Source organism: Myiozetetes cayanensis, unplaced genomic scaffold, assembly GCF_022539395.1.
Source record: "Myiozetetes cayanensis isolate MyiCay16 unplaced genomic scaffold, myiCay2020 scf33, whole genome shotgun sequence".
Lineage (NCBI taxonomy): Eukaryota > Metazoa > Chordata > Aves > Passeriformes > Tyrannidae > Myiozetetes > Myiozetetes cayanensis.
Genome location: NW_026087555.1, coordinates 3204162 through 3230403, shown reverse-complemented (window position 1 = coordinate 3230403; position 26242 = coordinate 3204162). Strand labels below are relative to the sequence as shown.

At 37.0% G+C, this 26242-nt stretch overlaps 1 protein-coding gene across 6 annotated transcripts in view; it reads right to left on the bottom strand.

Annotated features, from left to right (window-relative positions):
- Positions 1-299: 299 nt before the first annotated feature.
- Positions 300-26242, bottom strand: part of ANAPC10 (anaphase promoting complex subunit 10) — a 50019-nt gene continuing 24076 nt past the window's right edge. For all 6 annotated transcript variants that reach the window (XM_050327415.1, XM_050327412.1, XM_050327410.1 and 3 more), the window contains one exon: positions 300-13478. In XM_050327415.1, coding sequence (XP_050183372.1) covers positions 13248-13478 — 231 coding nt within the window. In that variant the 3' untranslated portion in view covers positions 300-13247. The remainder of the gene's footprint in view (positions 13479-26242) is intronic.

Genomic DNA, 26242 nt, shown 5'->3' with positions numbered 1-26242 from the left:
TATTTGGTAAACGGGATTCTATGCTTTCTAAACAAATACTGGTAATTCACTTGCCTTCAGAAAGGTAACTTAGAAAAACTTCAGGAGTAGTGAAAATACATATTATAGAATTATCCTCACGGTTTGCAAAAAACAGGGAAAATCCCATTGTGAGATGAAACAAAACATGGTTTTGAATCAAGGAAGCTGAATAAGAATAAACACATAGTTTTTATGATTTAAGAAAGCCTAGCAGACCTGATAATGTCACAGGAAGACATTATAGGCAATAGCACAAACATACAAGCAAGATAAGCTAATTATCCAGTCCAACAAATCACCATAAAGTCTTTTTATTTCAGTGGAACTCAGCAAGCTATAAAATCCAGAAGAAAAAGAAAAAGCATCCTGCAACCAGAAGCGAGATACAATGCAAGAATTTATCTCAAAAGTAGGCATGAACAGAAGAGTACATTCATTAGGATGTAAAGCACTTTCTATTTGGAATCTATCATGACAGAAGCCAAGATGAATATGACACTATCTGACTAGCCTAGGTTTAGTTGTAAGCAGTACTAGCCAAAAAGTGCATTTAATAAGTATTTTAAAGATCCAGTATTGTACGTGGTGGAAAAGGAATGGAAGGAAGGAATATAAAGGGATCTGCTGCAAATACAGTCAAGTAGATACCAAGGCTAGAAGTGGAAAAGCTTTAGAAACTGCACTATTTATGATATTTTTGAGAAGCGGGAAATGACAAGTAAGTTTTGTGGCAAGGAGTTTATTTTAATGGAACAGCCATAAAAGTAATGACACAGTGGAAGCATTTTGTGTGGTCCTGTTCATATTTTCACTGGATGGACAGAGTGCTGATTCCACCATAAGCCAAATCTGACAAAATGTGATTTTAAAGCTAAAATATATACATATATAAATTGTTTATTATTTAAATTTCAAAACAAGCATAGCATTCAGACTAAGAACCAAGCTCTTGCCAATTTTATAGAACACAACATTACGAAGGTTATATAACAGTCTAAATATTTTCTCAGGGTACTGTGATGAGAAAACAGACAGTGTCTTTTCCCCTCCTTCTTTCTTTAACATAGTCCTCCCTGATTTTTTGGGGTTAGAGAAATGCAATGCTTAATTATCAAATCACAATGTTGGTTTCACATTCTAGACAAATTTTGCCATCAACTAAATGTTCAAGAACTTAACCACTGAAGAATGTACAAGTGGCAGCAACAAGTAAAACCACAAGGTCCATTTAGTTCAACTACCTGTCCCTGACAGAAGCCCAGGGAAGTATCCATCAGGTCCTTCAATATTTTCAAACACTTCCTAGTGCTTTGGAGGGTGCTCTGAACAGCAGAGGAAAAACCTTGTTTTTTCATCTTTGACACTTTGAATTTAACAGACCTTCCTTTTACCACATTTGTTGTACCCTGTAGTCACTTTGTTGCTCCAAACTTTTGTTTTCTTTATCCCTTTCCAAGCAAAAGTTGTTTGGTCTTGTTAGGGCTTGACACCATTCTGTTCCTAAAAAGGAACTGGTATAGACCAATGCCAGCAATCAACTGCCTAGGGAAGAGTGGAATGGTATTTCACCCAGTACTACAGACATCTCCAACAATTTATGGCCTGTCTTTTGGAATTTCTTAAGCTTCAAATGATTTTTCTTCCATAACTTTGTTCAGTCCTGTTTATAAACTATGCAAATATTTTAAATGCCTACAACCTGTTTCAGGTTGAATACAGCTTTGAGAACAATATTCTTTTAGTTATTTTGGACTTCTTACCTGCTGACATAACTTCATATCCCCTCTTTCTTGTTATGAAAAGACTTGGGGAGGGGGAATAAAATTAATCCCTACTCACTCCATGGTATTCTTGATTTTAATCAGTTAATTTGACATTGCTCAGTTTTTAGCAGACTGCCTCTTAACAGGTGTGTGAAACAAGACATTACATTCAATGAAGAAATTTGTCTTGAGGTAGCACTCCTCTCTATCCTGACTCACCCGTCCACAAGGTAATAGGAGCTAATTAGGTGAATTAGGTGGTGGGGGAAAAACTTTCTATGCCTTAATTATCTTCCAGGATAAACAGTTGGGGTTTTTTCTCCCTTTTTTTTTTTTTTTTTTTTTTGGCTGCTTTCATTTTGTTTTGAGTTCTTCAAGATCACCAGAGCACAGAAAGGCTCCATATTATCAGAATTGTCTTTGTCAAGTACTTTCTTGCCTTCAGCAGAGATTTTGGATTTAGGAGGTTGAGTTTAGGAACTCCTGATAGCCCTGATATGCAGTATTAAGTCTTGCATTTGAAGGCCAGGCAGATACTTGTACTTTGAGACAGTAAAGATGGCTGGAACATCTATCTAGCACAGAGAACCTTGTATGACAGAAGAAACTGGCTTTTTAACAGTTTTGAATAGATTTAGCAGGTCACAGCATACACTAGGAATCAAGAACCATCAATTAGCCACAAAAAAGGCCTCCAGTAATGTAGGTAAGCCTGGGTTGAAACCCAGTGCAAAGCTGTGGGAGGGGGTAAAAAAGAATAAAGAAAAGTTTAATAATGACAGAGCTTGAAAAACAAGAGTGTGAATAAGTCAGGCTCACACAAGCAGTTAAGGAAAACTGGGCAGGAGGAGTTTATTACCACACAGACTGCACGCCAGGGAAGCAGATTCACAGTGTGGTGCTACAGACAGTGGTAGGTTAAAACCCTCTAAGAGAGCTAACTCTGGGACAGTGCTACTCTAGCACAAATCCCTGGTGGAAGCTATAAACAAGTATAGAAGAACAGAGATACTTTCAGTACAAATGCCGCTGGCAGGCTTTACCAATGTAGAAAGTTACTTCAAACTAGTCTAGGGATGCAAATAAATTATTTTAAAAACTCTTTGACTCTATAAAATCCAAATAAAAATAGCTCTTCTAAAGTGCTGAAGCTTAGCTAGTTTCTATAGAGAGTCAATTTTAAAGCAAAGGGAAAGGTCCACACTAAGTGACAAAGCATATTGCCCAGAGGATGCTATTTGGTGAAATGTGTAACATTACCCAGGGTTAATTACCTCACAAATCTCTTCCAAGTTTCTCAAAACTTAATCAAATTGCAACTCTGTTAGCTGAAATTTCCCATACCAACTGTCTACCTCAGGCTGAATTTATTTTTGAAAACTCCAGCCAAAACTATTCAGCAATTTCAGCGAAATACTCTCACAATCTTTTATTTGGAAACTTTTAGCACTCAAATGCTTTACAGTAAAGTTTCTGAAATGAGACAGGAAGAGAGAGAGAAGATATACACACAACCATTTATGAAAGTCTGCCCAATTTTGGCCAACCCTAAAAACGCACACCCCACAGAACAACCCCAAACATGATTTGGTGTGAAGCTATGAGGCAGAGTCACCTTTTTGTAATTGCTGCTTCCAGGTATTGTATCCTTGGGCTGGGTTGACTATCATAACCCAAAGCAGAAAAGTCTCTCCCTGTGCTCTCAATAATCTCATCATGTTGCTACTTCAGCAGGATGGCAGGAGAGGTGACAGGCAGAATATGTATTATGCAATGTGAGGAAGAAGCATGTGGTATTAGTTGGGACTAGCTGGGAAAGAAAGGAAAATCTTCAGGATTTGCGGGGGGGAGGAAATGGAAAAATTTGGGGAATCGGGAAGGAAACTGAGGAAACAGGCATTGGGTGAGAAAATGTATTACTAAGCAGGATACAAAATCCTGCTACCGTGACTACAGGGAAGAGTCAGAGACAGATGAGAGCTCTGGGGAAGGAGAATGGGAGTGAAGGGAACACCAAAGGCTGGGGAGGGAAAGCACTCATGGCATGGAGATGACACTGGGCCCAGTTTGAAAACTGGGGAGGAAACAAGCACTTCAAACGAGTGAAGCTGGGTACAGAGACAGCGACCTGTACAGCAAAAAATTTAGGGCTGCCATCAGAACTCAGAGAAATCAACTAATAGAATGCAAGCTTTTGTTCTCCGTTAGTGAATTATGTTGGTTTTAGTTCAAAGATTTAGGTTTTTTTAAACAGGACACCTTGTCCATGGACTAGAATGAAGGATTCAAGCAAACCTCTGCCTTCAGCAACATCTGACAATGCTAAGTACTTTCACTAATACTTTAGAAAATCTGAACCAGGGCATTCATAATAAAACCTCCAAGAAACAGACAATTAGTGATCACCTAAGAAAATATTCAAGTGACTTTGCCACAGTCATTGTGTGAGAAAATAAAGATGGAGTCCAACTTTCCAGAAGAGCAATTTGTCTTAATCACAAAAACATGTCCTCCCTTTCTGCAAGACTTCACCTTGTTCACTGTATATTTTTTCAAATTTCTAGATGAGCCAGAAGTAACAGACTCCTTTCACCATGCTATTTTGATTCATTCCTAAAATAAGGTGAGGAAAAAAGAATACATAATTACACAAGAGAGGCATTATCATTTATGGGAACAGGAGGACTGCAGAAACATTTTAGATAATCCTGATTTTTTTACAACATAGATAAACCTGTCATTGCAAACTTTGCAAGATATGTAAATCAATCTTTTTTTCATTTACTATGCAAGACCTGATTCTCTCCTCGCTTCCACTGTTCCACTGGTTTAAGTTAACACGAAAAGACAATTAATTCTTCCATCGGGGAGATATGAAAATTACAGTATCTGGAGGAAAGCAGTCTAAACAGACATTTGAAGGAAATTATATACTCAGAAAATAATGCTTCTGAGAGATCTAGGGATGACTTTGTTGATAAATACCATAGCCAAATCATGTGATGTTTTTTCAGGTATAGCCCAATAAACTCCTTCTAGAAGTACAACTGCTTGATAACAAGCCTTCAAAAAATCTGAAAATCAAGAAAATAAAACAAAACAGAAAAACATCACAAACAGGGAAGAATTAAAGGCAAATTGCTACTGGAGCTAAAACCCCGAGGTTAGGGAAGAAAACAAAAATTAAAAGAAAGATTATTTTGGGATTACCTACATCACTGCTTTATTGTGGGGCTTAAAAAATATGAATAAAAGTATGAAAATACACTGGGATTGGGTATGTCAGATGCAGCAATATCTGAACACGTGGTACATGTGCTTCCACTGAGATTTATATATCTATACACTAGGAAGATTTAGAATAACTTGAGACTTAATTGAGAAGCAATAGAATATAAAGACTCTTTCCTGGTTTTTCAATAAATTAAAGGATAGAAAATCAAACATAATGAAGATATACATAACTTGTAATGAAAGATTACCTAGCTCTGCTAGAAAATTAACAATAGCCTGTAAGCTTTTCCACACACTAAGGGTTTGGTTTAAACATTTGTCCCTTTAAACTAACAATCACATTGGTGGTTTTCCAATGGAAAAATGTAACTTTAGAAAGTGCTGTAAATTCTACACTGTCAACTGCCAAATTATGGCAAGTAGTATCTGCAACAGATAAAGTCTAACATTTGAAATACTTAAAGCTAGTCTTTACTAAAAGTAGAATAAGCTTTAATACTGAATACAAGCTGTCACAAGATCCTGGTCTAGCAGTAGGTCTTATATAAAAAATTACACTGGGTTTAAAGATAAAACATTTTTTAAAAAACAAAAATCACACCCAAGAAAACATAAATGTGAATTGAAAGACAATAGAAGAATTAGATTCTGAGGGCTTATTATTCCCAAGAGTGGAAATTCTCTTCAGGGAGGTGTGTCCCCGATTAAAGATTCTACTCTGAAGCACCAGAATGAACACCTATTTACTTTACACAGATTTTTCAATGGCAGCAGGAGAGCAACCTGAAGCAGCTGTGTAGAAAAACAGATAAATAAAACCTTTTGTGAAAGAGAGGTAAGAATTTAATGGCTCACTTTTCACTTCAGTTTTCTAAGCAGTTCAAATGAAGTGATAAAGGCATTTTTAAAGGAAATGCACAAATGTAGAAAACAAGACAATTCCTTTCACTAGGTGTTTTCTAATTACAATGCCTAAACATTACTTTCTCATAAATACATTGCTTGTCACGATTGTGCTTTTTCTAGGGTGAATGAGAATCAAATTTATAGACACTTTCTCCTCTGCTGCTTCAGATTACAGATAATGTGAAACTCCAGTACAAAAATATGGTAAATCTTGAAATGAAACAGCCATTAGGTATTTTGTTTGGTCCATTTTGTAAGCTAGATGGTTTCACCCTGGTAATATCAGCCTTATCAGGAATAATATTAAACATTCAAGAATGTTAAATAATCCTTTTAATTCAGTAGCACCTTCAGTTAGAAGAGTGGGTTTTTTTAACAAATCTCATTTTGTTTGAATTTATTAATCAACTAAATTTATATTAGGTTTAAATGTTTTTACTCATGTTATAATTTCTTTTGAGGTTATTTCCCTGAATTAAATAAACTGTCCCAAATCAGAAGTGTTGCAGAGCTCTGATGCTTTCATCTTATACAAGGGATTTTTACCTTCCAATTTTAAAATGACATGTTCAATGTTACATTGCACATGTCTGGAAATTACTCCTATAGGAGTTTTGTATATTGAAAGAAGCATTTGAGAAAGCAATTTTCAAAACATTCACCAGGTTGACCTTTTTTTAATCTATATAACTAGGAAGTCACTGATCCTATTTAATCTACATGAATTAAAGCATTAAATATTGGCTAAACTGTTCCCTACTATAATTAATAGTGGTAATTCACTTCAGTGGGATCAGAGTTCAGGTATTTAATGTTTTCAGTGATCCAAAATTTACTTTCTCATTTCATATGTAATTATGTCTGGATTATATCCTCTAGCAGCATCAAGTATTAGCATAATTTTCATTACTTGGGTTTTGGGGTTGTTGTTTTTCTACTCTTCCATTAAACTAAACCACACTAATACTGTTGACTGGCTGCAAGAGATGTTTATTCTTTGGTGCAAATGGAGAAACTGTCACAGCTAATTGTTAGGCTGACGTAAAACAGCTCGTTGAAATGTCAGCCTGAACTACAGCAAATATGTCACATGAGGAATTATTTAAAATTTACTTCCATGAAGAATGTTTAATGATGGTTTGTGCAGCTTTACAAAAGCACCTTAACACCTTTCTGATCTAAAACAGAACACTTAAGTATTCCAAACCAACAGCAGACCACCCAATACCTTTGCCTGGAAGCCTCAGCAATTCCATCTTTGGAGGGACATGCTCTTAATACTACGAACATTTTAATTGCATTTAGATTATTATCTCATGCTCCAGCAAAACCCCATTGCCTTTAATTAAAGGAGTAAAATATTGTGGTAGTTAAATATTAAATAAACAGCTATTTTGTGTATACATGCAAAGGAATACAAAGTATTCTTGTAATCAATGCATCAGTGTTAATTAACAATTAACACATGACAAAATTCAGGAATAAGAGCCAAAAGGCTACCACTAATTAAACAAGTCGGGCTCTTGAAACACAGCACTCTACCGCACATTATAACAACCACATACTCTTCAGAGCCCCAAAACTGTATTTCTCTACATGCTGATGTCACTCCAATGATTCCGAAGAATTCAGATGTATTCTATTAAAGCTGCAGAGCTGGTTGGTAAATTCAAGAAAAACATCCACTAAAAATTATCTCCATAATTCATTTGCATATCAAAACACAGTAACAGTGATAACATTTAGATCTGTCAGAGCAATGAACTCTTGCTTTGTATATTACTAATCCAGATCCATCCTGAAAATATGGCTTATAGAAAAACCCACTGACCATTTTGAAACAAAGAATCACAGAATATGCAGGATTGGAAGGGACAAATCAGGATCATCGAGTCCAGCTCCTGGCCCTGCACAGGACAGCCCAAGAGTCACACCATGTACCCGAGAGCCTTGTACAAATGCTTCTTGAACTCTGGCAGGCTCGGTGCTGTGACCGCTTCCCTGGGGAGCCTGTTCCTGTGCCCAACCACCCTCTGGGGGAAGAACCTTTTCCTGATACCCAAGCTGAACCTCCGCTGACATAACTTCAGGCCACTCCCTTGGGTGCTGTCACTGGTCACCATAAAGCAGAGATCAGTGCCTGCCCCTCCTCTTCCCCTCATGAGGAAGTTGTAACTGCAGTGAGGTCTCCCCTCAGTCTCCTCTCCCTGAAGATGAACAGTGCCCTCAGCCGCTCCCTCTCATGGCTTCCCCTCAAGGTCCTTCACCATCCTCGTGGCCCTTGTTTGGACACTCTTTATGAGCCTAATGTCTTTTCTCTATTGTGGTGCCAAAACAGCACACCGTACTCAATGTGAGGCTGCACCAGTGCAGAGTAAAGTGGAACAAAGACACATATTTATGGTTGACAAATGTCTAAAGTCTTTGTGATTTCCTGAGAAGTTTACTCCACCAGCTTCTGACTCTCCTTCATTCTTTATAGGATGTAATACAATCCAGCTCTGATTACTAGATCCAGTCTTGTCACTCTGGCTTTCTTCAAGTGGTACTTGGGGTTGTAGCACCCAACTTACTTCAACAAGTGCAGGCATAAATTGCCTGAGCATCTGTTTCACTTGCAGTTCTTGAGTCCAAACATCTACAATTATTCCTGGCTATTGCTTTGAGAAAGGTGGGGATTGTTCTAGCAATGGCCTGCTGCCTAGAAGTGTGGCTTGCTCTATTACGTCAAGTAATGGCTTGCTTTGCCACTAACTGGTAGCTCTCCATGGTCCTTCAGTCTCTTCCATCACTTCATTTGTTATGCACAAGTTAACGCATTTTTGCGCATTTCTGCTAATCAGAGATGGTGATCTGAACAGCTGGCTCTCTCTCTAGTATATAAACAGATTTCAAGCCTAAATAACGTTTCAATTACTTCCCTTAAACTGTTTTAACACAGATGAAGAAAAACAAGTAGCAACAGTTAAAACTCACTTCAGTCCATCTCTCATACTGCGTTCATGGCAGATTAAGCCTTTGATTCTCAGACAGGTACCTACATGCCAACTGTTCAGTAAACATCTAGTCTGAGTCTTCATGGTGGGTTATCACTAACTCAAGCTTGAATTACAGCTCCAAGCACACCCCAGCTTAGCAGCATGCCTATCTGTGAAGATCAGGGTAACTAGAGAACTGACTGACAAGTGACGCTTTACTCAGGTCACTCATGTCTAAGTAACTGTCTGTGTGAGAGACACCTGAAGCCTCATATACAGGGCAGCTATTAAAAAAAAAAAAATCAATAAAAGTCCAGTATTCTACATTTACACCAAACAAAGCATGGAAAAATGGCATGTACACAGCTCTTCAAACCAGACTGTAAGCTACTACGGATCTCATCAAGTGTCCCATATAAAATCTAAGGCAGCTTATCCCTCTTTCACTAAAAAGTATGCTATGCCTTTTTGGTAAGGTAAGAGCAAGCAGCTGAAGAGTTGTGCATCTATAGTCAGCATGATGGCAAAAATATCTCCCCTACAGACTAAACTAGAGCAGCAAAAGCCAAAATAGAGTTTAAATTTCAAAATGGAATTACATACAGAAATTGCATTACTGAAAAATTTGTCTTTAAAACAGCATAATTATCTGAACATCAGCTTCACAGTGAAAGAGAAGATGGACAATGGTGATATGGCTTCAACTTTCAGCTCTGCCAGAGATTCCTTATGTGAGCTTAAACAAAACATAAATGTTTTGCTGTTCTCCATTTTAGAAACCAGGAGCAGCAAATACCTCTTTTCTTCCTCTCCTGTCATCTGCCTTTTTTGTTTACACTGTGTTGCTAAGAAGATACACAGACATGACTTAATCAAAACACAGTTACTCCTGTTTATTTCAACAGGAGCTCCTCAAGATCCTGGGCCCTCAGTTACCTCTCTATTCTTAGTGTCTACAAAAGAAATAAGCTAAAGCTTAATTAAAAGGAAGGGTTTTTTCACTCGTATGAGGAATCAAACTTCTGTTCTGCAAGGCAGAAAGGCCTAGTATGGTATCTTCAACAAGAAGTTTTAAAATCCCTAAATTACTCCTATTTGAAGTAATGATTTAGATGACTGCCAAGTCATGATTTCTTAGAACAAATACATCTTCCATCTTGTCTGTCATTTATTTCAATATTACTTCTACTAATCAGTATTTATCAGATGTTTCTTATAAAAGAGAGAGTGGTAAGGTTCCAGACAACTGTGTGTCTGAAAATAATGATCATGGAAAAAAAGTAGCAGCTAAAAACAATGCACATGTGTAGGAACTTCCTGCAATGATTTGGCAGACCAGTTTGTTTGTCCCAAATCAAATACTAAGCATTGTATTAATACACAACGGCAGTAACTTGCTGCTTTATGTTCAGACACAGTCATCCAAGATCTCATTGCTGAAAAAGTCAGGAGCCCTATGTAACCAGGCACCAAAAATGTTAAAATCGAATGTAATTCCACAGATGTTAAATACCAAAGCAATGTATACACAACTGTTACAAAGCAACACAGAAAATACTTAATATGGGTCTACAATGGCCACTGCACTCGTTTCCAAGTGACACTGAACATCAAATGAGTTTGCATTTTTATACTGTCTTTCAGGCATGGTCACATGTAATTTTGCCAGCAGCAGTTGAAGGAGTCAGTAGTTGCACTCTCCCTTTTAATCTGCTCCCACTCTCTTCATCACAACTCTGTTCACTCCCAGGGTCTGACCACAGATTACTTGCTTTCACCCAATACTAAGACTATACTTATTTTAAAGGGCCAAGGAAGAACTGAGGATCCAACTGTTTAGTGAACAGCAATGGAAGCATCTGAAGAGGTTCAACCATGGGGATGGTAATTGCTGGCAATAAAGGAGAAACAAAATATGGGAATGTGCAGCTTCAGACCGGATCTGGTGGTGACAGAAGAACAAAGTGTAACTGTAGCCTTAACCTTTACAGAACCTTGTACACTTTAATATCTACAAAAAACCCCCTACATTAAATTTAATTTGCAAGTACAGATTCCCTCCTCAACAGTAAAGCTTAGCATCATCCTGTTTAACAGGGGTATCCACAGGTTTTTAAAACCGCTAGAACACCATCTAGGATTTTGGAAGAGCAGGATAAGTATTCAAGCTAGGTTTCAGTTTATTCAACTAGACTGTCAGAAGTAACAATTTAGAAACCATCTAAATGTATGAACATCAGAGCCCTGAAAAAAAACCAGTAAAAGCAAGAATAGCTCTCTAAAGATCCAAAAATGATGCCTACAAAAATAAGGCAGGGAGGAAATAGGCCCAACAAGACTGTGCTGACGTGCTTTTTCCTAGTTTACTGGATAATGTTTGTCACAGAGAAATATTAACTTACAATTCACCCTACAAGTGATATCTAAGAGAAAAGAATACTTTAAAGTTTCTTTCAATTAAAAGATAAATGTTACTGACCAAAGATCAGAATTACCAAAGAATTGTCTGTGGTAGAATCACTGGCTTGAAAATAGAAAGCTAAAATAAACAATGGCCATTTTAACTTCGGGGGAAAACTAGGAAAATTCCACACCTAATAATTTCCTTTCTTACAAGTCTATCCATAACTTATCGAAAACAACTAGATAAATAAATCCGGGGGGGAGAGGGAGTTGTTTTTTTAACAGAAAAATATGAAATGGTACATATTTTGCTTCCATTGCTTAAGTGAATAGCAATGAACCAGTCCTTTACACTATATAAAATAAAATCCACTGGACTGACAGACTTGGTGAAAGGCATGAGTTAGACCAGATTCTGCTGAGCAGGAATTCTGCAGTTGATACATGGAAAGCTAAACTACCATTAAAGGCCTCGTGAAATGACTGAATCCACATTTAAATAGAAAACTCAAACTAGTCATGCACTTTTCTACAAGGTTCATCATCACTAAATGCCCTGCTCAATGACCCTCCTAAAGACTGCAGAATTCAGCCATAGACAAAACTTTTCAGTCAACAACAGCTTTGTGAGGTATATAAATGATTTCAACAGCTAAATCTTCACCCTTCTTTGACAACCTTATCACTGTTTGATGAGCCTCCTATATTAGTAGCCTTTCCTCACTCACAATTAAGAAGTGTCAAAAGTTTTCCTTGGCTGAGATTAGTCTGGATTGACCATCAGCTTTTACAGTGCTAGGAGGGACAGGTCTGATCAGTGTTGAACATTGCAATAGAAACCCTTGTACTTCAACAACCTTTCTTTCTAAAATCTCCTCAATTTTTTAAAAGATTAAATAACTAGTAATTAGGAGACATTAGTAAAGGTGTTAGATATTCCTACTCACAAGCAAGTAGACAAAGCCTGCATTTTCCTTGCAATGCTCTTTACTTTAAAACACATTAAAAAAATTCTGTGCTATGAGTCTGAGATTATCTTGTGTTATACACTTGAGTTCTCAGTACTGTAGAGGTTCATTGGGTTCCAAATTCACTCCTACATTACTGTAGGATGTCAGAGCATTCTGAACTCTCCTCCTGTTTTGAACAGCTATCATATAATAATGACATACTCATATCTATAATAATGTATATACTAAACATTATTGTTACCAGTCACTGGAACAGGCACCCCAGGGAAGTGGTCATGGCACTGAGCCTGTCACAGTTCAAGGAGCATCTGGACAATGCTCTTAAATCATATGGTTTAGTTTTAGAAGGGAAGAAGAAGGGAGTTGGACTCGCTGATCCTTTTAAATCCCTTCCAACTTGAGATATTCTATGGTTCTAGGATCTATTTGGCACTTACAAAGAAAGCTAAATCCATCCAGACAGCCATTAAGCAGAAGCAATCCTATACAGAAAAGGGTATAACATATTAGCATAAACAATGATGGGAAAACACTACTGGCAGTGTCTTTAAACCATGTCTTATTCAAGAAGAATGCTCTTTAAAATGAGCACCTTTTAGGTAAAAGAACAAACAGGAGCACTGTAGAACAAACTATTTCCAGGCATAATCATTAGGGGAAGAAATCACTCTCCAAAAATGCCTATATTAAATCAATTACTGATTCCCAGTCAAATATGTTCTTTTAAAAGTGTCTGGGATTTTTTTCCTCTCAGATAATACAAGAGCACTCAGACTGCAAGGACAAGTTATGCAAAATTACAGACTACAATATATTGTAACACAGTATTATCTTTATTTCAAAATTGTACAAAGTATAAACATAAAAGATACAATCACACTGAAGTAAATCCTGCTCTTTAAGTATCTGAATACTTTAGCAATGATACTGCAGTCAAAAAAAAGGCCTTTATTATTTCTCCGTAGGAAGCTCTATCTTATGGAGCGATACATCATGAAATCAATTGTTGTACATCGAGGGAATTTACCAATGGAGCTCTCTTCCACCGGGGTGTACACTTTGATTTGTCTCATGTGAGTGTCCCTTCCATTCTGGTGATTAGCTAGAACAGCAATTTGAATCATGAAGGTGCGAATTGGCTTCTTGTGAGTGTCTGTCAGAGGAACGTGAATCCAGCCACTTGGTTCCACTAGTTCAAGTTGCTGCCAAAAACAAGACAGAAAAGCCAAACATTCAGAGTCAGTTAACATACTTACTATAAATGATCACATCTTAAACCCGTTTCATAAAGCAGAGTCTTGCAAATCAAATTTTAGTTGTTTTTTCAAGTTAATTTGAAATAGTACGGTTGAGAATTCGTAGCTAATTTACTGCTCGTGTAATTGGATACAAATTAATCTGGTTGACTGCAGTTGAGGTTGCTTTGACCTTTCAGAATCTACTCTTCATTTTGTGCCCTAATCTTAAAACAAAAATTAATATAAAAAAAAATACAGAGTTCAGAATAAATTCAAGAAAGTCAAAGCAGTACTATTTGGATCCTGTTACTGAAGCACATTGCTCAAAGACAACAGAAAACATGCATCCTAATTTGTTTTATCTAGGCACTCTGAACTAAAATATACTAGAATGACTTATGTAGGAAGCTAAATGTACACAAAGTCTGGGTTTTTGGAAATTCCTTAGATTATTAAGAGGACTGGGGAGGAGGAAAAGGAAGGTGACAGAGGAAAAAATATAAGATACCTCATAAACTTCATGTCACCCATGTGTCAAGACAGATGCCTGGTCAATTAGTAATTGCTGCACAGCCAAATGGACAAATCGCATTCTAATCCCATTTTGACGTGGTTCTTATACAACATACCCAGTGTGATATAATTATTTTTTCTTTTTTAATTTTAATCCTACACAAACCAATGTAAAAGCCAGCAAAGAATAGCATTCTGTTAACTCTAAACCACATCACTGACATGTCAGATTGCTGAAATCAAGCTAGATGCTATGCAGAAGTGTGGTAAAAGCTTTTGTTTCAAGCTAGTTGCCCAACTTCAAAGCACAGCTCAAAACACACATGGGAAGAGCACACAAGGAAGCAGAAGTCTTGCGGGGGGGAAGAAAAACAAGACACAAAACAATTGTCCACAAGCAAGTGGGTTTCACACAGCTAAGCAAATAAGACTGTTGGTCTTCGCAGCAGAGTTCCTCTAAGGAAGATGTATGTGCTTTGAGCAGCTCAAAATTCCCATCTTTCTCCTGCAAATACTACATGACACATCCTGTTAAATACCTTGTTTATGCTGAAGCTTTCAAAAGAGCTACTGGTTCAGAGGCAGCAAACACCCTGAGAATGACCCAAGAAACAAGTAAAAAAATCTGATGATTACTTTAAGCTAAAAGAAACCAACCAAAAAAATCTCTGCCACCTCCTCCTTAAAAAAAAGTTATAAAAAAACCCACCAGAAAACAAAAAACCCCAACCCAAAACTCTCCACTGCTGCAGACTCTCCAACAAATAATTTCCAAAGTATTAAATTCACTAAACCTTAGCAGCAAATCATTTCCCTCTGGGAGCTAGACACTTCCACAAACACATAGTAACTTATTTGTTGTAACCTGTCCCTTTCAAAAAGCCTACAAATCCCTTTTCTTCTCTCTCTCTCTCTTTTTTTTTTTTTTTTTTTTTTTTTAATAGGAAACTTCAGGTAATGGCTCTACAAAGTGATAAAAAAATGATGTAATGTTGAGGAACTTTACAAAGGGCAGATTCATCATGGTGAGGTAGCAGTAAACAGCCTGAGCAAGTATGCTTTCCACCACCACAGCAAACAGGAAGGATGAGGATTCTACTAATATTTTATTAAACTAGTACTAAATTCACAGAGAAAAATCACATCTTTTATTTTAAAAGAATTATGAGGCTCACAAAGGGAAGCATGGGAAAGTTAAAAGTTGCAAAGGTAATTTCACTAATGTAAAAATATACTTGAATCTTATTACATGGATTTTTTATTACATGCTTATCAATGCTTTGTTTCATCCCTAATCAAGGGAGGGGGTTATATGCTCTATTTATAGTGTGTTATTTTTCAGTTCAAAAAGGCAACAAAGGTAACCAATTTCTTTCTGAACCTCTCTACAGAGATGGGTCAAGTAATTTTTTCACCCATAAAACTGGCAACTGATTGGATTAAAAGGTTCCCTGGCTCCAGACCAAGTTGGTTTTTACTGTCCTCAGTAAAAGACAGGATTTTACAGAGGGATTAGCTCCCACTGACTTTACCTGCAGTTCTAAGTGTCTGCATTTCCACAACCTGACATGAGTTCTCAAACCAGCCACTAGAACACATAGTATGAGCAGCCACCTAGGAAGTTATTTGAGTGCATCACGTAGAAATACCACAACTAAGCACAGATGGCACACAATTCATCAAGCAGCATTTAACTGTCTTAGCCACAAAGCCTTTTTTTTTTCCCCAAAAAAATCTTGACTTCACTTACTCTACATTTATCAACTTCTGTAACAGATGAATATACATACTTTACTGTACAAATCCTGGACTCATCCTCAGAATAAACCCCTTTACCCATTCCAATCAAATAGCTGTCTGTTGAACAAAACGTGACGCTTGTGAGGAAGTTGGAGGTTGCACTACAATGTAGTACATGCAAGAGATCAGTTAGACTTAAGTGTTTGAAAAAATGAGCTCTAGATTTCTGCCCTCTGAATAACATTCCTGCCCTGTGACATTTGAGTATTTTTTTATTAAGTTGATGCCTATGTAGTTTGTTAAAATCTTGATACCCACTCAACATTTAAACTGAAGTTTAAATGCAACAAAACCTAACTCCTGTTATCTGAACATCCAGTACAAAAGGAAGTAATATTTTGCCAGATACACACACACACACGGGGTCTTAAATTCTTCTCCTCCACATCTGTCATGCTCTTCCAGATGAATGAGACAGTTTCTTTTCCAGAGGGCCCAGGTCCATCACCAGGGAAAAGGAAGAGGGCATGGGAATAGGCAGTGGTGATAAGAGACACAATGCTGCCCACTCTCAGTTCAGTGTCAGCACCCAGATCCAGCTGTTAAAATTCCTAGCAGAAGTGGGATGAAATATGCAGCTCTACCCTGCCTGGAGCATTCCCAGTGTGAACAAAATCTAAAGGAAGCTTACTGTGAAGTTTTAAGAAATTCCTATTAAGCCCATGCAAATGGCAATCTTTCAAAGCCTTGTAAACCGGTCTGGAAATTTGGGTGGATTTTTACAGGGAGGCAAAAGACACATTCTCAACACAAAGGCTGAACTATTGCCAAATTTCAAATCCTTGCTTCAGAGCTTGGGGGCACTGGAGCATCAAAGAAGGACACCAGAATATTCTCACACAAACAAAATAGCATACTTTTCACTGGCCTTATTCTTGGAACAGAACTGTTTTGGTTGAAACTTTCAAAAAGTTCAACCCAAAGCAGATATCTATCTGGCATGGAAAAATCTGTTTGAACCGAACTCTGGCAAAAGTTAGAAAGTAACTAAGAGTTAAGCCTTGAAATATAAAGGGTCACACAACCTTAAGTACAGGTGGCACTAGCAGCTCTACCTATAGTAAACACTACACCTCAAAGCAGTTTCAGTGGCCTTCACTGTCAAGCTTGTTCTTTTAAAGTATAAGATACATATAAATGTACAAACACACACATTTCACTCCAACTCTACAGCATCAGACCATTATGAGCAAGTATCAGATTAAGTTTCCTCTTGTATTTTTTCCTCCTTGGTAGGTCATTTAAGTAATTAAGAATCCCTCACAATTAACTGTCTTCCAGGGAAGTTCTAAAAATCACCTATATCACTAATTACCTGAATGAAATTAAAAATTGGAAGTTTCTTTCTGTTACTGTGTTTTACCAGAAAAGTTTTTTTTTTAAAAAGGGAAACAAAGGAATGAATCAATGCAAGTTCAGTATTAGTAACTCAGAACAGTTCCTGCAGGCTCTAGACTAATCTCACATACAATGTACTAAAAGCCCAGGCTTTGTGGCTTTTTTTAATTTGCTTCTAATACTATAAATTTTGTGACAATTAGTAAACAAGAAGAGCATGAAAGTCAAAATAAAAGAACAAAGGGATAAAAGCTGAAATGGAAAAATCACTCACTTGTCCTCTGCTGCTGTTATACTCTAGCTCTTCTCCTGCTTTCTCTCCGTTGGTTTCTTATTTTTCCTTTCCTCTGCATGCTACAGTTTTACCTATGGACATATACTCCCAACTCCAGCAATCCTCGTTATTTTGAAAGCCAAAGAAAAATTAATGTTCTCAGTGGAAATCTCCTCCCCAGCCTGAACACAAGAGATTTTAAGAGGAAGCTTCTTCTGCAATTGCTGGCCTCTTTATAGGGTGGTGAGTTATTTATCCAAAGAAGGCTTTTCTTATTGTACTTAATCCTACTTAAAATGAATACTGACCTCTTCTCCATACACAGTGATATTCTGTTTAAATTCTGTCGTGTCTTCAAAGTGGCACATAACTCTAAATGCTACTTCTGCTAGGCTTATACACAGTTTTTTGCTTTATTTACAGTAGGCTAACATCCTTGAAATAATGCATGATTTTTGCTGCCCAATGAAGACATTTTTTGTAAAGATACAGAAAGAGAAAAAAACACTGTAAGTGGTTTCATTTCCAGAGTAATTACAAATACATCCCAGATGCATGCTAGACAGGGCTCTCAGATTTCAGGAGAATATATATATATATATATATATGTATATGAAGAAAAAGCTGTCTGCTTGCTTCCTCTGGGGAAAAAATCCTTTTCTGCACACACACATGGACAGAAAGCTGAGAATTATTGCTGCCATCACAGCTTCAGCATGATACAACAAGATTCTGAGATGTTGGTACCTTATCAAATGTCCATTTTATCATCTGTTCTTCTGAGTCAAATGGCTATGAAACCAAACAGCATTTGATTTTACTCCTTCTATTTTGCTCCTAAACTGTTCAAGATGCTTTTTGTTTTAGTGATTTAGCCAACTATGAAATTAAAAGTAGAGGCTAGACTCTTCTTCACACATACAGTTTTGCCTTTCTATGAGCTATTTAAGCTCATATTTAAGTTCTTGAAATATTAAGTTCTTACACTATTTAAGTTCTTACAATACAGTTACATAAAAAACCCTAAGCTTCTCAAAGCAGGTGTTCTCAATAAATAATGTATTCTTCCAAGCAGATTATAAAACTGAGTTCCAGACAAAATAAATGCTATATTCAGAAATGAAGTAGTTATCAATACACAAACCTTCCCATGTCAAGAAAGGCTTTTCCCTGTTTAGCCATTGGTTTTTTTTCAGCTATCCGAATATGTTCTCACAACTGGCAAGGAGAAAGTAGGCTGCCATGCCCTACCGTAAAGTTACCAGGATTCAGAAGCAGTAGGGCCTCTGCATAATTCCAAGTATTGGAACTGTCAACACACGAAGTAGCAGAGCTTGGGCTTCAGCCATCACTTCACTTAGGAAGGAAGAGAACCAGTTAATAGCAGTGATGCACCAGTTCCAGCAATAAAAATGAAGCACGTCCAAAAGCAACTTCACAAGTTCCAAGTGAGCCAAAGGAGGGACACCACATTAGCAGCTTAACAAGGAACACAGAAACACGCTCAAAGGACCCACTGTGAAAAGCACACTCCTCTGCCCTAATGAAGCAACGACCACCTAAGGAGGTGGCTCTGTGGTCTTAATCAACCACCTCCTTAAATGGTCAAGAAATCCAACTTCAGCCCATTAGGCAGGAGAAGTTTTCCATTCTTTCAAAAAGCAGTTCCTGAAGAGTCTAGAGGGCCCAGTCCATCTCTCAGGAAGATTCAACTACAGATTTAGACAGACAAGAGACTAGTTGCCAAATAAGCGGTATCAGAGAGCAAAACCTGCAAACACTAAAAATTTTTATCACATATTAGTGCAATGTTCAAATAGAGCAAGAAATAACTTTTGGTAAGACAGAAAAGGTTGAAAACAGAAAGGTCAAAAAGACCTTGCAAAAAGTTTTACAGAAGCTCCTTCTTTAGACTATTCTGCTCCAGATTAAACCAGTAAAAATTAATCAATGCCCAAGTGTTAGAAACTTGTATCCAATGAAAATAAAGACACCTAAATGCCCAAGCCAAGCTAAAAAGAAAATCTAGAAAAGGAAGAACAGTAAAGCTAGAAAAACAAATCCTTAGTAGGTCAAGGATTAGCATCTACAACCCTCAAATACATATTTCTATGCTGCCTTTCCAAATTGCATGTTTGGATTACATAAGCAGCACACCACATGTTGGAGGACGTCAGTGGGTTCATAGAGTAGAGAAACAGGCATGTTTCTGAAGTAAGTAGATGATGCCAACTGAGCTATGTATGATATAGCCTAAACTTCATTTGGTAGAAGTGATTCACCAGGCAGCTCATGAAATGGTTTCATTGACTGGTCTATTTTAACGTTCTTCAGAATTTGATATTCCTTAGGTGTCTTGATTAGAATTACCCCATTACAGTCAAAAAGCAAGGAACAATTTTATTTGATTCTGCTGTTGAAACAATGCAATCTCTTCCCAGACAAACATATCTGATTCAGACAGAATTCCAATACTATAACAGGAATAAATTTAGGAAGAACACAGCATTGAAATTTAATCCACAAGATATTAACAAGGAAAGTCAGTTTTTGCATTATTATTGCTCTCAGTTTGTCCTTGAAATCTCCTGAAGATGAGGAACACATAGGAAGAGAGCAACTGAGTCTTGGACATGATGGGGAGTATCTGATGAGCAAATATGCACATAAGCCCACTGTTAAATGGAGAAAATATCACATGAGAAAATGGCACATGCTGTAGACTACCAGGAGTTTTATTACATGGATTCATAGGAAAAACAGCTCTTTCAAAACTAACAAGTGATGAAGACTCCAAAGTACTGATGACTGCAAAAGAGCCAAGGCTGTGCTGAACTGCCCACATTAAAAAATTCCCAACAGATGAAATCCCGTTGTTGGAAGTCCCACCTGTTGATACAGGGTTGGTCTGGGCACATGTAAAGGGGCCCCTGTCCGTGGTACTTAAGCACCACCACCCTGCCCATCACATCCCCCACCTCTGCAGCTGCTCATAGCACTTGCACAATCAGGTACATGTGGCCTCAGAGACAAAGAAACAGCTTGTCAAATACTCAGCTACTCTGAATTTGTTAGCCACAACTGCCTTGCTCAATTTTAATTTCAGAAAATATTGTCTGCTTAGTTCTGGGTGGAAAAAAACAAAAACAAAAACAAACAAACAAAAACCCCCAAAAAACCCACTAACAAGCAAAGGGTAAGAAAAAAATAGACAATGGTCTTGGAATACTTCATTCTCTAGAATGGGGTGAGAACGACTCTTCATTCTAGAAAATTTGAATTTGTCACAGGTTGTTTGCTAAGAAACTCTCTGGAAAGAAAGTAACTCTGTTTTCAGTGGTTCTCAGTTTTTGTTGTGCCATGTACACCTTTTTTTAAAATATGTTCTGTGAGGGACGATACATAGGCAGCTCAACATTCATTACAAAACACATGTCTCAAGATGTATATATTGTTTCAGAGAAGTTCAAAAATGTTAAACAGTCTTGGACAGTTTGCTTTCCACTCCCACAACTTTACAATTCTATTGTTAGGCAAGGTAACTTGAATCTTTACATAATAGTTCATGCTGAACACACCCATAAATTAAAACTCATTAGAGAATATTTGCCATCCTGTGTATGTCTTAAGTGGCAACCATCCTATCCACTAGAACTTAAGAAAAAACCATAAACCCCTTCACCCTGTCCCTTTGAAAAGCACAGTGATCAAATCAGCAAATACAGAATGACAATGAAAAAACTCTACAATGGAGTTTCACACTTGCAAGTATGGCAATAAGGCCTATAACTCCAAAGCAAACCTTCTACCCACAGTAGGAAGTCATCTAAGTTCAGTCTGATTTCAGCTAAACAGATTCCATCTTAACAGGAACCTGCTGCTCCAGAAGGAACATTGTCTCCAACTCTTACGAAATCAGTCATAACATCTGTGAAATTCTGGATCCCTGATTTAATGAAAAATGGGTTTCATAATTCATTTATGGATCAGTCTAGAGTGAAGGAAGGGAAGGCAAATCTACCCTAAGTGCATTAGCATTCTCCTGTGGGGACCCTCATCTCCTTACCCAGCTGGCACAATCCACAGGAATGACAGACCTTCCAAGTGCTCCACTTGGCAAGCTCTGAGAAGGCTCCTGGTATCAGGGGAAATCCTTCAGACCTACAGGGATTTGGCTCCAACGTGAATCTCCGTTCCTTCCCTTGGGCTTGGCAGATAGCATGCTGAAGATGAAAAAGCTACCAAAAAAATTCTTTGAGTTCATGCTCTGGAGTGGTGGCCTGGCTGACAGTATCAAAAAGTAGGTAACACAGCCCAAAACAAACTTTCTGCTTCAGTTTGCTTATTTCTGGTACCTAAGTTGTTTAAGTTGAAAACATACTGGAACAGACTGCATCTGGGCAGTCTGGCCTTAAAAACGAATGGTAGAAAATCTATGGTTTGCTGCAAGTCTTTAAATTTTTCAAAATTCCAGCATTCTGAAAGAAGAATGAGGGGTTTTTTTTATTTTTTTTTTTTTAAACCAGGGTTTTATATAACTCAAATTATCAGTAGTTCATGGTATTATAAATGCAGATGTGAAAAAGAAACAGTACATTTAAAAACAAAAACAACAAAAAAAACACACCCCAAAATAAACAAAACAACCAAACATTCCCCCCCCCCAAAAAAAAATTACTATAAAATATGCAGCCTATACTGCACATCGTGCATTTAGAAAGAAGTGCATATCTCATTTAGTGAAAACAAATGTTTTATACCTTTTGGGAAGCACATCAAATCATAAAAGTTTATCTCACTGCAATGGTTTTTCATTTTATGAACAAGTAACTAAGGAGGAGGCCCCACGTACATAAGGTATCTGTGTAACCATAATACTAACAGATTTACTAACCGGGAAGTAGGAATCTAGCAGATTATGACCCAGTGATACAAGTTATTTTTGGAATGCTGTGTGATGATACAGAATAGAACCAGAATATTCTCTAACAATTATATGTTTAAAGGATCAACTACTATAAAAATGGAGCAAATAATGGCATAAACGTGGCAGTAGTGATTCAGAGGACTTGTTCTTTGGAAAACCCCCAGTAACTTTTACCTGATCAGAAGGCGGGGAAAAAAAACAACTGTCAAATGCAACAAAACAAAAGCCACTACACCTTCCCACATTCATTCCAGCAAATGGCACCCTCTGCATTCAAACCTTTTAGTCATACACAAAATATAAAATAATGACAGATCTATCAAAAAACCCCAACTGGTTAAGTATGTGATATTCATAAAAGGAAAGAGGGCACAAAATTCTTAAAATTACTTAAGATGACACATTACTAGCCCTTTCATTTAAATTTTTATCTTAGTCATAAATTTGAGTTCTCTCACTCCAAGCACCAAAAAGCCCTAAGATTTTCCTGTAATAAGATGTTAAAGCCTTAGCCCCTTTTCAAAGCAGCACCCATCCAAAATAAAGACAGTCTCCTACAATTTCCAGGTGAGTCGGGTTGCTCTTGGGAAAGAGCACTCCAACCATCTACTGAAGAGAGGTAGTGGAAACTAGTAGTGGAAGAGCAGACAGTCATACACAGAGAACAGAAACCAGATTGAACAAGCTACAAATGCAAGATACAGTTCAACCATTGAACATGCTACAGCTAAGAAGTCTGAAAATAAATTTAAAAAAAAACAAAAAAAAACAAAAACAAACAAACAAACAAAACCACAAAAAAACCAAAAAAAAACCCAAAAAAACAAAAACATTCTGAAGTTCAGGTGAATTTGCCTTACAAATGGAACTGCTGACTGAAGAACAGGACAAGGTGTCAACATTGGCAGCTGCCTTTTATGAAAGGTAACAGAGTAGATTGGACTCAATGATCTTAGAGGTCCTTTCCAATCTAAATGATTCTATGAGTCTTAACACCACAGAATTCTCCAAGGAAGGACAGAACAAACAAAACTTCCTGTAAGCAGAGAAACGTGCTTTAAAAGAAAATCCTAACAATAGTTACTTGTTAGGCAATGGCTTTACACAAGAGGACCTTTAAGCACATGGAATGAAGATATTAGAAACCAGAAGACAGCAAAACATAAAGGTAAAGGTGCTATCAATTTTTTTTTTTTTCAAACTAGAACCGCTGGGTACAAACTGAAACAATGCAAACATTACAAATGGATTATGTACTGCACAAAATGATTGCAAATGGAAGTCAAATGACTGAAAACATTCCTGGGAAATAACTAATCTTACAAAGGGGCTGAAGTTTGCAAATTGGATGAAAACTATACTGCCAGTGTCTCTAGTTCCCATTTCTTCTAATATATGTAACAAAATTACATTGTATTTGTGTGAAAAAAAAAAGTCACAATTTACCTTCAAAATTGTTTAGCCATATCCAGGAAATATGTCTAGACATAGCTACAGTTAAATTATACAAAGAAAGTATTTGAAAAAAAAAAGCAATGAATATTAAAGATTTAAGTGTCAGAAAACTAGCCACACGGAGTAAATCCTCTATCACATCATCTCAAACAACTTAGTGGCAATAACCTAGTGACTACATTTCATGTCACGCACTTTGCATCCCAGAGAATACAGAAAATTAATAGGGGAAACGAATGCATGTAAGAAAACAGGAATATCAAGATATTTTAAAAAATAGTCAGTAGTTGTAACAGCAGCCAGCTGCTAGCTCTCAAGCACTCTTTATAGGTGAGGGGAAGAAAGTACATCTAAACCAAAAGAAAAGCATTCCCCTCACTGAAAGGGGCTATTATTACACATTGACAAAAACTAGATTTCTGATCTTCTGCCAGAGAACAGGCCCACAAAGCTGCATGGCTCTAACATTTTATCTGTTACACAAAGTTGTATTTCCTGAGTGACTTCCATTTTTAGAAAAAGACTGCAACAAATTATACCTGAGTGTTACTAAATAATAAAAAAAAGAAATCCTACTCATTCTTTACCAGCAAGAGGACAAGTTGTTGTTAACTTGGGTTAAGTGAAAGCATTTCTCCTGCTTTCACAGGAGCGACTTGTTTCTGAGAATTACAGGGGGTTGCCTCTCCTAAAATCAAGGAATTTAAAGACACCAAACCTATGTAAATAATCCCCAAATCCTGCAGAAGTACAGTATGCAAACAAGTAAAACATTTGTGTCTGGATAAGGACTCTGGATACTCAGTAAAGGTGAGTGGGGCAAAACCTGATAAAGCATAAGATTACTTAAGTGCATTGTAGTACGCCAGGCTTCAATAAGCAAATGCAGAGTAACATTCCAGAGGATCCAGAGCAGAACCTAATGCTCAGCTCAAGGAACATTTTCTCATCGGAAACAAACACAAAAGACTGTTATGAAAACTATTTGTGCAAATTTAAAATGCAGTGCAATGTCTCATCTAAGAAAGATCCCAAATTCGTAAACATGTCTCACTGCGGATATATTTTCATACGAATGAACTTTAGAAGAGAAGAAATATATCTGTCAGAGGTTCAGCTGGGTAGTTTTATAAGAGCCAGAATACACTTCCATAAATTTGCAAAGCTGGAATCAGGACTGTTGCCCAATGGAAGCATTTAATTTTACATCTAACCACAATTTTTTTTACTGTAGTGGGAAAAAATGCAGCAGTTTTTACCTTTTGCTTATGTTTTCCTACAAATTGATATGTAAGCATGTCCAAAAAATGCAAGGCTTTGTTTCACTGTTTAATGTGAAGGTCAGACTCTGGACTTTGCTTCTCTCAATCTAGATGAATTCTATTTCTTGAATTCTTTCTGGGAGTCAAAGGTTCCTTGAGTCACCATTCACTCATAAAATGTACAGCTCAAAAAGGTATTCAGATAGTGCTACACAGTGTTGGGGTAATGGCTATCGCACTGTAACAGCAATTCTGCTATAAACAGCAGTGTGGAATAGCCTTACTGCTGCATTCTACAGACTAAGAACATGAGCTTTTCAGGATAAACTGTATGAGAACCAAAATTAAATTACATTCTAAGTTTGCTCCTGAAGCATGAGGGAGGGGAAAAAAAAAGAGTATGAGAACATAATGGAAAACTTTCTTACCAACAGGCCTACTATGTCCTAAATCTAGATACTATCTTACTGCTTAGAAAAGTGAAGTCAGCAACAAGGTGATGGAATTGGATTACAAATATATGAGACTTACTGTATATCTACAAGTCCTGTAAATATATATAGATATGCTCTTTTCCTTAATTTATTTTTGCTATGCAAGTAAATCTTTGTCTCCTCATGACATGTTATAATAAATAAATAAATAATAAATGACATGTTATAATAAATAAATAAATAAAGTTATAAAGAAAAAGAAGAAACTAATAATTCCACAATAGAAGTTCTTACCCCAGTAGTGCTGGATTTACCCACAGCTGATTTATGAGAACCTCTCAGTTAAACATGGTGACCAACACAATCACAACAGAGACCTATTCAAACAGAGGGAAGCCTACTTCAAAATTTTCCTAAATCACTTCTCCTGATAAGGAATTATAACTGTTTTCAAAACATATGATTTGATTTAACCTTATGTTTGTAATGTTACTCAATAACATCATCTTCCTAAGAAGTAAGAAATGAACCTCAACATAAGAGAAACAAATTAGGATTTTCTGCATTTGCTAGTAGAAATAATCAAAAAAATCCCTCATTGCCACAGTTGAATTTGACCTCTGACAGATACAGAGAGGGGAAAAATAATAATTAGAAAAGGAGCATAATAAGTATTAGGGGCTAGGCTCTTATGGCTCACTCAAAGACTGTGACTGAGAACAGCA